Genomic DNA, 13,130 nt, shown 5'->3' on the forward strand with positions numbered 1-13,130 from the left:
ATTTTAAGAATGAAGTCTCAGTGTGGCAGTTATTGTAGTTGAAAAAAAAAAAATCAAGATTGTGGAAAATAAGTTATTAGAACAGTCTTAGTCACATACTGTGTATTGTTCTATGTTTCTTTAATAGAACTGCTATTTAAGTAATGGAAAAGGCTAGATCACTTGGCTTCTTCCATGTTTTTAAATTTTGTTTTCATTAACGCAGGAGCTGAGCCTATGACTCTTGGCTCCCCAACATCTCCGAAGCCAGGAGCTGGTGCTCAGTTTCTTCCTGGGTTCTTGATGGGCGATTTACCTGCGCCAGTGACTCCGCAACCACGTGCCTTAAGTGGCCCTTCAGTTGGTGCAATGGAAATGAGGTCTCCGCTGCTTGCAGGTCAGAATTTGTGAAATGCTGAAAAATTGTCTTGAAAGTAAAAATTTGGTTTGTCTTACTGCTCTACACACCAGTTGCAGCCTTGAATTTGTGTAGTTTTATAACTTGCTATAAATGAACTCAACTCATTGAATAAATGGTGAACTCATGTATTCAATGGAGTTTCGCTGAATTCTTCAATGTAGGCTTAAGTTTAATAAATGTTTTAAACATGGCAGTTTTGGTACTAGGAAAGGTTGCTTTTACAAGGAAGGTAATATGAACCTCTCCTAATATAAAATCAATTTATACAGCTCTTTACAAGTCAGTTGCACATGCAGCCATCAATGTTTTCTCTTTGTTTAGAATAGAGATGGCTGCTGGCAAACTAAATGCAGCTTGTGTAAGCTGCTGATTTCTTTGCAGTGAATTCTGAAAAGTCACAGATTGTCAGGCTTCTGAAGACCGGATGGAGAAAAACTAAAAAATACTTCTTAATTAGTATTTAGTGGTTGTGTTTACAGTCTTGATGTCTGGGCTGGAGTAGTGACTCTTCCTAGCTGGAGATGCTCATCTCTCTCCGACCACCAAATTGATCCAACTAGAAAAAGTCCTTACCCATGTTTCTAAGATGGTAGTATTATCTCTGTTTTCTTCTCTGAGAAGCATGAGTGAGTAGTTAACAGCTTCGTTAACTGATTTCATGTCATGGATGATCTTGGCTTTTGTATTAAATCAGTTGGTGTGATTATAAATATCTGGTGGTGTTAGCTAGTAATTTTGAAGGAGAAATTGAGGATTAAAGTACTGCAAGATAATTTTAGATATTCTTTTAATTTCAAGCAGAATTGGACTTAATGATCCTTATGGGTCTCTTCCAACTTGACATATTCTATGATTGGCAGTCTGTTGGTCTCCCTCCTCTTGCTGTTGTCTGTCCCCCCACATACAAGCTTCTTTAGAAAATACTTATGAAATTGAAAATAGTCATGTGAATTTCATCAGTTGTTTTTAAAAGGGTTTATTGCAGCCTCAGAGTATCAATTCTAGAAAACAGGGAACCAGTAAGATACTAGCACAGGCCTCCCAAGATGAGTGATTAAGTACATCGCTTAAACTGAAAACCTCAGTGGGAGAGTGCTTTATATAGCACACTGTAAAAAAGTGCATGTAAGAAATTAATATACAGGGTTAATAAGTCTAAAAGTTTTAGATTATACTTGTGTAAGGAGGAAGTTTTTGACACACATGTGATATTCTTGTGCAGAACACTCAAACCTGAACAGTTTGGTAGGCCAGATGGTTTTGCAAACACCCAGTGAAAAAGTCAACTGCTTTTTGTGGCTGAATTTACTCTTGAAGTTTCAAGAACAAGTAGCAGTGGCGTAAAATTACAAGTTTTCTCACACTCTCCATTTGTTCCTTTTAATTTCAGGAGGATCTCCCCCACAACCAGTAGTCCCTACGCATAAAGATAAAAGTGGTGCTCCACCAGTTAGAAGCATATATGATGAATTATCTAGTCCTGGACTTGGTTCAACGCCTCTGACCTCAAGAAGACCAGTAAGTGGCTTAGGTACTGGCCTATTCTTAGGAAAAGATGTGAGTTAGCTTACTGCTATCTCCTATTGTTACTGATTTTTCTATACTGTAGAGAATGAAGAATGCAAATCCTGCCTCTGCTATGTTTTGTACATGACAAATGCAGACTTGTTGCAGTTTTTCACTTTCTTGTAAATTTATTGGGCTGATGATTGCAAGAAAGGTTGAAATATGTGTTGTGTTTTCTTTTAGCGGGCAGTAGAGGCACTTACTGAAAATAGAAGGAATTTTGTGCTGAGTAAAATACCTAACCAAAATTTGGGCAGGGAAGTAGGCTTAATTTTGAAAGAATAACAATAAAATTTCTAGAAGGTCATTCTAATAATAAACTCTGCTACCTACCTCAACTGAGCAGTCAAGCGTTAGTAGGTTCTTTTTCAGTGAACATGTTCCTTTTGATGTTAGGAGAAGGCCTTTTGCCGAAAGAGCAGTCTTTATATTGAGTGTTGCCTTCTGAAAAGTTTATTCTGAAAGTTCAAGTTCTCTGTGAAGGCCAGAATCCAATACTGTCTTAAAGGACTGGATATTTTAAAAAAAAAAAAAAAAGAGCTGCTATCAGAGTGCATGTTGCTAGGTCTACAGGTGCTCCAGTTTTGTTTCTATCTGAAAAATGCCATGATTCAGGCTAAAAATACACTAAAATTGTTTTGGATATTTAAATCCTGCTATGTTAAAAAGAAAATAAATACTAGCAGCTAAAACTCAAAGTATACTTTCCTTCAGTGCAGTTGCACTAAGTAGTTGAAGGTGTTTAGTGATGAGAAATACGAGTGGGGGTTATGCTCCCATGGTTTCTAAGCCCTTCGGATAGTGAAAATCAGATGCTGGTAACTTACGATACTGGCATCCTTTCCATCAGGATGCACATGAATGTGTGCATTACTTTACTACAGAAATAGTGAGATGCCGATTTAGAAAAAGTTAAACTGTAAGGTTTCTGAATATTGATACCTAAAGCTACTTGGTTTCACAAAGCATATGTGATTGGTGTTAGGTAGTGGATTTTTCAGTTCTGTTACCTGAAGCTCACCCTAAGCTTAAAAAGCTTTCTTCCTGTATACCAGTAGCTCTTGTTGGATCATAAAATATCATAGACAGACCCTGAATCCTGTTGCTTATGGTGCTTACCTTCTGTAGTTTGCTCCCATGCTATCTCCAATACTTGCATGTAAGCCTCTGATCAGGAAAGTTAACTGCATTCTCTTCTAAGGCTTAGTAATCAGCTGGAAATCCCAGAATGTAACAGTTGAGGCCTACTGGATGTCTAGGCTATCTGCTAGGCTGTGTGCTAGAATGTAAAATCATTGTCAAATAGCCTTTCATTAATAACTTTTAATAATCTTTTAATAAATATACATGTACATGTCTGTTCTTCCTCTTAAAAGTTAGGATTAACTCAAGGCAAAAAGTTAATATTCTTGCCTGATGCTTAAGTTACCTGAAAATTATCTCTTCTGATCTGAGAATTGTACCAGTAAGAATGATTTGTTGCTTTCTGTATTTTAATGCAGGCCAGCTTTTCTCTAACACAGAGCCCCTTGGTTGGAACTATGCCATCAACTCCTGGAACAGGTAGATGTCCTGTCAAAATATATAATCTAATTTCTTACTGCTTTCTTTAATACACAGAAATCATCACTGTTCAAGCTACATCAACTCCTTGCTAATTTGCAAAGGAGTTGCCCCTTTTTTACTAGCTTTTCAAAAGGTATGTGGATATGAATAGGAAATATTTTTTCCATTCTGACTGAATTTCAATCAACTTACTTACTCCTTATTCAAAATTTGTTGTTGAACTGAGCACAGAGGTGGTTGTACTTGAGTGAACCAGCTAGGATTGATGGGTCACCCTCCATCTTCATAAGGTTTCCTATCTTGGCTTAATTCTGCTGTCTTGTTCCTGTTTGGCTTCTGTATTATTCTGTATTTGGCTCTTGCTTTTTAGAGGCCAAGGAGAAAGCTAGGTTGATAGTCATAAAACTTATTAACATGCTTGCAGACGTGAAGTTTGGGTTGGCTTACTTTTTGTGTCTGCAAATAAATCTCCATCAAACTTCCATATACAAGTAAAATGCTTGATACTGAATTTATTCTTTTACTGTAGGCTCTTAAGCTTATGTGTCTTGCAGAAGTAATTTATTAAACAATGCCATTTCAATTTAACAGCTTCAAGTATGTTCAGTCCTGCGAGTATTGGGCAGCCTAGGAAGACTACTCTATCTCCTGCTCAGCTAGATCCTTTTTATACTCAAGGTGATTCCCTGACTTCAGAAGATCAACTTGATGACACATGGGTAACTGTATTTGGGTAAGTTGATTTCCAAAGTATTAGAAAAACCATGGGTGAAGTCTTTGCAGCATATGGAAAGAAGTACTTGGATGTTGCTGTTGTCTGGCATTCCTATGTTCTGCAGGAAATACAACTGTGATTAAAGCCAGAAAATGTGTATGTTTTAGTGAAGCACCTTAGTGTATATTTTAGTGAAGCACCTTTTTAAGATACATGTTAATTTTTTCAATTTAAAAGGGCAGCTTTCTACCATTGAGGTGTGTGGTGAACTAAAAATGCCTAGAAGATAACATTCCTTAAGTCACTGCTTCTAAAAGGGCATTAACACACTGGTCTCTTTTGGATTTCTAAAAGCCATTCATAGGGTTGTATTTTAGCACCAGCATTCTTAAACTACTCATTATAATTTTTTGAGTATTTTTTCTGTCTTTCAGATTTCCTCAAGCATCAGCTTCATATATTCTTCTACAGTTTGCCCAGTATGGAAACATATTAAAGCATGTGGTATGTCTTAGTTTGAGACTTATTTCTGAAATCATTGTGTCTTGTTCTTTAAAAAGCAAAATTTCACAATTTTCACTTAATCTCATTCAGATGTCCAACACAGGAAACTGGATGCATATTCGATATCAGTCTAAGCTTCAAGCCCGGAAAGCCTTAAGCAAAGATGGAAGAATTTTTGGTGAATCTATCATGATTGGTGTCAAGCCGTGTATAGATAAAGTAAGTTAACAGCTGCTTTTATTTAAATATAAGGCACTCTGCTTTTGGGCTTCCTCTTTATTCTCCCTGACCTCTTCAAATCTTTTCTTTTTGGATTAGAAAGCATAGGTAGTCAGTTATATAGGTATAGTCTGTTACAACTTATGTGAGTTTTTCTTAAGTATTTGACAAAATTTCCTTATGAGAAGGATCGTTATCGGAAATCTCCATGCTCCTTGGAAGTTACAATGCACAGAATTATATTGCTGTACAAGATACAAAGTGAAACTATAACCTAAGAGACAACTGAGATAAAGTTCCCCAGACCGAAATTTGTGGCATTTAGGGGCTGCAGTAGATACGTGGTTGTAGATTAAGACTGTTATTGCTCCTAATTGTCCCTCTTTTTCTGTGACTATTTATCCGATTCTGGCTTGTACATCAGACTGAAAATTTGTTAGCAAGACAGTCCTGATCCTATTCTTCCACCTGCCTCCACAAAAACCTGTCCTTTTCCTGTAAGTAGTGGTTGGGGTAGGCATGGCCTTATTTCAGTCTTAATTTTATCATGAGCTATTAGTTTCTAGGCATTGACAGTGCCCTGACCATTAATTCTTGCAGCACTTTGCATTGGGTACTGTACATTAGCTTAAGCAACTGACAGTCATTCTTTTATAGTTCACAGATTGATTTTTTTGGTCTCCTCTAAGGATAAGTGATGGTAAAGAGTAACGTAAGTTTTCAAATGTAAACCTTTCAGAGAAGGCAGCCCTAAAAATTGAGCCTGCAATTACTTTAATTTTTAGCAGTTTGAAACGTTTCTTACTTTTATTTCTGAATTTTAATCATTATATCTCAGTCCCCCTTTCCTCTGGGGTAGTTGCTTCCTGTCTCTTCCTACCTTATTTACTATTTTGGTGTCCAGTTCATATCAGTGACTAAATTGCCTATGAGCTGAAACTCTAGAAGTAATGATCGAAGACATTTGATTGTCAGGCATCTGATTTTTGTTGCTTTTGAATTCTTGTTATGTCTTTTTGAATAGTGTCCACTTTCAAATGTCAGTAAAGAAACCCATAATCACTAACTTGTATTTTTGGAGGGAAGAGAGATTTCTGGAGACTAATCCATTGAGGGTTTGGCATTAGCCTGTAAAACACTTCCTTGCAATTGAAAACTGGATCTGATGGATTTGCAATCAGTGCTTAGGCTTCTGATTTAAAAGTAGCAGTTAGTTCCATGGACTCCCCTTGTGTTGAGCAGAGTGCCAGCTGCCACCCACACTGTCCTAATCCTGTATTTTGGACAGCTGTCTCCTTCCAGATGTGCTTCTGAATTTTTGCTGTCTTTAGGCTGCTTGAATGCTGTGCTCCAGTGAGTCTCAATGCAGCAAATCGTGTCTCCCCAGGCTGGTTGTCATTTCCCATCTTGTTTTCTCTGGGTTTGTGTGGAACTCGTGGTTCCCATCAAGTCACTTGCTGCCTCTTCCATTCTACATGCATTCCTTTCTAAACATAAGTGTACAAAATGGAGCCTTCTGACTCCTTTTCTAGTATTTGCTAAGGGGACTGAGTAAAACTTGGCAAGTTGAATCTGAGCAAAAAGGTGCACGTTGGTAAACTTGCTTGGAGACTCTCCTGTATGGATCAGGTAAAATATTTTAGACTTGCTTAGGAAGAGGATGTTATGCTACTTAGTTCAACTAGGCCTGAAAAAAGTTACTACTTGAAGTTTGTTGCAAGTCTTACAATTTATTATCTTTATATTGTTTCAAACTTAGCTGACATCTAGTACATACAGTGAACAGATTATAAGCTTCCATTACTTTGCAATGGCATAATCCAACATATGAATGATTGCAGTGAGGAAAATGCTTGGTGGTGGTGTGTACTTGTGTGCTCTGTACTGACAGGCAATTTAGCTGTGGTCTTTGCTTATTTGGAGATGTGAACACATTTTATCAAACAATTCTAGATAATAAAGGTTGACATACTGCTTTTTAGTATGTGTTTATGTTATATTAACCCTCTTTTTAAGAGTGTGATGGAAAACTTTGAAAGAAGCTCTACATCCTCAATGTCTTCAGTTTTCACTCCACCTACAAAATCTGTTGGCACACCAGTACAACCCGCAAATAATACAAGGATTTCTACAATGAGACCTCTTGCAACGGCATATAAAGCTTCCACTAGTGACTATCAGGTATTTTAAAGGAAATGGAAGCATGTGTGTGTTTATGCTATCTTCCTTCAGCTGTATGAGGCTGTACACACGTTGACTGCAGTGTGATCTTGGTCGTTATCTTCTCCTGTCTTTTCTTTAAAGATGTGGTTCAAGTACAAACTCGGTCTGTTCAATCTCTAAAATAAGAATAATAAAAAATAATAAACTAATGACTTGTCACTTTTCCAGAGGTTAAGGGCTTGTTTTGAAAATATTTCAAACATATTTTGTCAAAATATAATAGCACTTAGGAAAAGAAAAAAACCTGGTTAATATAAAAAGTTAACTATATGTTGACTGATTCTTTCTATTTTCTCTTCCTCTTTCCCCTGCCTTCTAGGTGGTTTCTGACAGACAAACTCCTAGAAAAGATGAAAGTATTGTATCTAAAGCAATGGAATATGTGTTCGGCTGGTAATACACAAGAGGAAGTAACACACTAAGTTGGTCAGGGTTTTGAAATATGCTACTGGCATCCGTGGTTAGTTGTATAACTGCTGGTGGCAGTATTTTAACTTGCATCTCACCTGTTATGCCTTCAGTTAATTCAGCAGACATGTAGCTTGCACTTTAAATCACGGCAATGTATACACGGTTTTAAAAACTGAATAAGTGTAAATATAAGGTGTTTTCCCCATTTGTGCTCTGATTGCATGATTGTAGAAAAAATATCAGCACTGACTTTTTTCCTCTGTATTTACTTTCTGTGAATTACTTCCCAGTAACTTGGAAATGTTTAAAATGGCAGCTTTATTTACTGATGCCTTTAATTTTATTGGGGTTATTTTTTTCTGGAAAGATAATGGGCTACTTGCAGGAAGAACACTATGCACAGCTGGCTTCCGGGGATAGGGACTGTTCTTAGTATATGTGATTTTCTTTTTTTTTTTTTTTTAAACTAGGATTCATTTCTATTTTGTAGTTATCGCTGACATCATGTTCTAAATATCATAGTAACATTTTAAGTCATTTATTAATAAAGCTAAATAAAGTTAAGTTTTTCTTAGGTTGTTTTTTAAACAAGTATTAATTCTGTTAGGAAAAACTATTTGCAGTACTCTTAACTGTTAGGTGTGATGTGCCTAATGATTATTAAAGTGTTATCAGCAGAGCAGATGCTGCTGATTTTTACTGAAGTGGTACCAACTAGCTAATGTTTAAATGTTGTCTTCGTGGGTACTTCATAGCAGTGTGCACTTAACAGGTAACAAACTGTAGCATTCTAAGCTATAAAATGTTGAGCTGAAATAGCTCAGTAGAAAAATGCAATGTGTCAGTGACCAGAGCTGCTTTTGTTTCAAGACTCTTCTAAGAAATTTTCTCTAAGGTATTGGCTAAATGATGATTTTTTTTTTTTTTTTAATTGAACTTCCTGCCCTTGAAGTTTTCTTTTGGAGGTGAGCCTCTCAAGTAATCACATGTGTCATCTAAGCTCATAATCTTCAAGATAAAGGTCTCTCTCACCTGGGAAGAGAGCAATTTTTTTTCTCCAGTACTTGGGAAACTATACGCAACTACTAGTTTTTTGATTTTGATATTTTTTTTTGGCTGTGTAAGTGTGGGTCGACATCAGCATTTTAGTTTGTGTTGACAGTGTGTTGATCAGGTGAATATCCAGTCATACCCATTTCCATGCTTTCCTTCACACTGCAATGTGGGCTCAAAGTTCTTCAACTGCACTTCTCTGATGAATTTAGATTGAAAGATAAGTCCAGGAGCATGTCCCAATATCCCTCAGATGCTAGTGGGCATCCATTTTACAGGATTAAGTTAGAGATAGTCCTGAGTAAAATCCGCAAAGCACTTGGTGAGAAGTCAGGTTTCTACCTCAGGGCACTTTGTGCTTCATTTTATGCTTTAGAAGTAACGTATGAGCAGGCAGATTCAGAGATTTTTGAGATGCATTTTAGTGTGTGTGCTGGCTGATGCTTTTGGAATGTTGTTTGCTGCTCATCCATTTGCTTTTGATAAAGGGAGCTGCTCAAACCTAATTAATATCTGAATGTGTTTTCTCAGAAGACATCTGGCTTTTCCTTGGTGAAAAATATTTGTCGTGTGAATGACTTCAAAAAGAAAATAGGTAGTTCAGCTAAATTCTTGTTTTACTAGTTGCTTTGCAAAATACACTTCTGGTACGCTTCAGACTTGTAATGATGTGTATAGGTTTTAGTTTAGTGAAATGACGAAGAATAAGATTGAACTCTGATCAAGTTAAGTCTGAAGCTAAATACATAAGGAAGGAGTTGGAGCCAAAGTCAGTAGTTTGGCTGACCTATTTTGCCAGTAAGTACCAGATTTAACACTGTGCTAAGCTGGGTTTTTTTTCCCAGTTGTTTACCTTAGTCATTTGTTTCTCATAGCTTTAGCAATGATTTTACTAGTGGGCCATTACAGGTTGGGAGGAGAAGGAAGTTTAGAATATATAAATCTGTGTGCTTCTGGACAGTATCGTTAAAATTTATCAGATGTCTTAGTTGAAGTGCTTTATTACTAAAAGAAGAAAGGGCAAAGGTGAGCTTACTGAATATCTTAATTCAGGAGTAATTCAGACTTCTAAATATAGCTTTAATGAAATTATTCTTAAACTGTATTTAAAATCTTACCAGTGTTTGCTCATCTCCATTTTGAGATGGATAAATTGACTGAATGATATTTTAGCAGAATATACCACAAAATCAATTTTGAATTAACACAATTACCTTTTTTCTGATAGTTGGAGTACGTGTGTAAAAATACCAGACTTGGATCAGTTTTCTATAGTTTGACTGTAGATGACTAGACCACAGATGGGTCTGCAAAAGTGTACTGCTTAAATATGTTTAGAAATAGTAGGCTGTTCAGTTGTGAAGTGAGTGAAACCAAACTGGCTTACAAACAACTCGTAATCTGGAGTTGGTTGCCTGAAGTTCAGACTGCAGGTGAGAAGGCGCTGGAATGAACATTAGAAAGATCGCTAGTAAAGGCCTCAGGCCAGCTTCATGGCTTTGTGGTAATGCTGCCTTTTTTTAATTGCTTGGACAAGAGGAAGAGGTGTTCTTTTGATGTGGTGTGTCTCTCAATAAGTATCAAAGTGCAAACAGTACTGACTGTCAAACTTGTGTTATTGTCTATAAATGTGAGTTCAGTTGGTGAAGTTATCTTTAAAAATGAATGCATAATTATTAACTTTATAAAGTGTTTTTGGCCTTCTGTTAAGGAATCCTTTGACTCAAGTACATTTGTGTAATGCATATAAACTGTGCTTCTATCAACAAAGTCAGATTTTCTGCTTTTCTGGAAGTAAAGCTCATGTTGAAATCAAGAGCATGTCTGAAAAGCTGTAAATTCTTATGTTCTATGTAATGTCATCAAATATCTTAATTCTTCAAGTTCTTCAGTTTTATAAGGGAACTTTCAGCTTGAATCAAGAGTTTATTGCTGATGTAAGCAGATACAGTTAAAATGACAGCAAAATTCTGGTCTCTGTAGATGAAGTGCTGTTTTTTGTTTATTACAGTACTTTTGTGTGTGAAGTTGGAGACTGTTCTGATTAGAAACAGCATGAAAGTAAGGAATTGCTTTTAACAGTCATTGTTTTATTTTGCTCAGTTGTTTATCGCATCAGATTTTGGTATAGTTTACTGCAGAAATCATTGTAGGGATGAATTGGATTTTTAATATGAAAAACAGAGAACTTTCCAGGGATTTTTTCCTTTCTATTGTGTATGTCAGCTACCTAATTAGCATCTTGTTTAGCTGCCTTTGGAGCCCTGTGTGTTCTGTGAATATCTGTCCCCTGTTGCAGAATGAAGTTCCAAAAATGCTGTTTTCTTTTTGAAGGATCTCTCCAGCCCCCTGGTGTTAAGAAGGTAACCTTGAATACATGAAGCAAAGATAACCTGATAAATGGATGTCTGTGGAGATCTTGGAAATGCCAGTTCTGTAGTGTGGATTGTCTAGTTGTTATTAATAGGCTGTTTTGAAACATGAAGATAGTCCAAAACTGGTTATCGGGTAAAGTGCTGTAGCTGAATATTTTGGTTAAAACCCAAACTGGGGTGTTTTTTTGAGCGCTAGTATGCTAACTGATAGTTATTCTTTTGCCAAAACTCCCATTTCATCCTGGCAACTAAAGTGTAAAGGCTTGAAAGAATCATGGTTGCAATGCTGGCTGTCATGACATAAAGCACAGTAAAATAAGTTTATTAAGCCGTTTAGATCTTTTAATATATTAATAACATACATCATTAATTCAGCTAGTGTCAGTTTCCAGTCTTCTGCTCAAAAATGCTCAGCAATCTAGCTGACTGCAACAGCAGTCAGACCTTACTTCCGTGAAGTCATAAAACTGTAATGAAACTCCCTCTTTATTAAAAAAAAAGTCTTCACTGCAAAGTAACCAGCTTTTCTCGCACAATGTGCTTTCTCAGCTGGCAAGTACTTTGACCTACTCGGCTTTCTCACTGAGTGCTCTTAGCTGTCTTTTGCAAATTTGATTTGTTTACTGTGTAGGATTGTACCAGTGGATAAGATAATGCTCCTGACTTCAGTGAAATTGAGCTAAAGCCTGCAATATTTCCAAGCATGCAATATGATAGCATGTAGTATCACATTTCAATAGGTGAAACACAGTTAAAATTGTCCATCATAGGGTACTATAATGGGCTATTGATTTTTAGGTGCCACAGTTTCTCTTTCTTTGTAATTGAACTGTGCTTGTGACATATGAAAATGTTTGTTTGCAGATTGAAGGTCATAAAGTAAAAATTGCAGAGCTCAACCTTGTATGCAGGCTAGAGAACACTCTAATATTAATTACATTATTTTTTCAAGATGACTGCATTAATAATGGAGCTTGCATATATATTGAATAGTATAGGCTTTGTTCTTGCTAATGGTAAATTGAAAAAAAAAAAGACATTAATTATTGTTCCTATGCATTTATTTAGACTTGCCAGCTTTTCAGTTTCTAGCAAATGCGGTGGCTCTTCAGAATGAGAAATAGCAAACAGCTTTAGCTCCAGCTAAATTGTAGGAATGGAATGGGATGAATGTACATCTTGACTTAAATGCTTTCAGCATCTTCCTAAAAATTAACTTAATGTTGTCCACAGATACCTGCATAATTAAGAATTTAAAATGTACTTTTAATTATTTTCTTATGGAGACAACTAGCCTAATAGACAATGATTAGCTGCAATATTAGTCTTTTAATGGAGTAGGTGATGGTAATGACAGTCTTTTTAGCTTTGACCATTTAGTCCCTGCTGAGCATCTTACTAGTTTAGTCTTGAAACGTTTATTTCCAGCTCTATGTAGAGTTGCCACTGGAAAAGGTCCTGGAAGACACAGAATCATAGGATATCTCAAGTTGGAAGGGACCCATAAGGATCATCAGGTCCCAACTCCCAGCACTACAACTATGGCACTAGTACAAGTTATAACTTAGTGGTGGCAGCTGGCATTCTGTGCCCCAGGAGATGAAAACAGGTTTATTTGGATGAATTAAAGCTGTAATAGCATATAAAAATGTGATGCAGGAGCAGCTGCATAGCTTCTTTATTAATAAAAGACTTTTATGGCATCTGACTCTAGATGGGCATATAATTAACCTTGAGCAATATTATGTGTGTATACCAGTTATTCAAAGTATCATCGATGGAATACATGATGTGACAAAGACTAGGTCAAGTATAATTATTTATTCAAAAACGCAGAACAAAATTTGTAAGGCATGAAGATTACTCTGACCAAGTGATTGGGAAACTTTCCTACTGTACAAATATTTATCATGAAATTAATGTAAAATTCAACAGCTATTGGAAGCTCATGTTCTGATATCTTCTGCCATTTCAGAAGAGTATAAACTGACTTAAATTTAATGTTGACACACAGCTATAACAATGGTGCACTTAACTGAACCTTAACACCTTGCATGAAAAAAAACAAGGTTACATTTGTCATTTGCTTTCAGACTTA

At 36.3% G+C, this 13,130-nt stretch overlaps 1 protein-coding gene across 1 annotated transcript; it reads left to right on the top strand.

Moving 5' to 3' along the window:
• Positions 1–208: 208 nt before the first annotated feature.
• Positions 209–9,571, top strand: NUP35 (nucleoporin 35). Its single transcript, XM_009636720.2, has 8 exons — positions 209–376; positions 1,791–1,918; positions 3,469–3,529; positions 4,124–4,265; positions 4,682–4,751; positions 4,842–4,970; positions 6,987–7,151; positions 7,513–9,571. The coding sequence occupies exons 1-8, from the start codon at positions 217–219 to the stop codon at positions 7,588–7,590; spliced, it is 933 nt and encodes a 310-aa protein (XP_009635015.1). The 5' UTR covers positions 209–216; the 3' UTR covers positions 7,591–9,571.
• The last annotated feature ends 3,559 nt before the right edge of the window (positions 9,572–13,130 follow it).

The sequence above is a fragment of the Egretta garzetta genome, unplaced genomic scaffold (genome assembly GCF_000687185.1).
Source record: "Egretta garzetta isolate BGI_Z169 unplaced genomic scaffold, ASM68718v1 scaffold230, whole genome shotgun sequence".
In the NCBI taxonomy this organism is placed as follows: Eukaryota; Metazoa; Chordata; class Aves; order Pelecaniformes; family Ardeidae; genus Egretta; species Egretta garzetta.

What these genes read in the sequence shown, in the direction of transcription:
- NUP35 (XM_009636720.2), top strand. Translation starts at nt 217, where the DNA reads ATGACTCTTGGCTCCCCAACATCTCCGAAGCCAGGAGCTGGTGCTCAG. An exon ending in GCCATCAACTCCTGGAACAG is followed by an intron (nt 3,530 to 4,123) that starts GTAGATGTCCTG and finishes TCAATTTAACAG; the next exon opens with CTTCAAGTATGTTCAGTCCT. An exon ending in GAAACATATTAAAGCATGTG is followed by an intron (nt 4,752 to 4,841) that starts GTATGTCTTAGT and finishes AATCTCATTCAG; the next exon opens with ATGTCCAACACAGGAAACTG.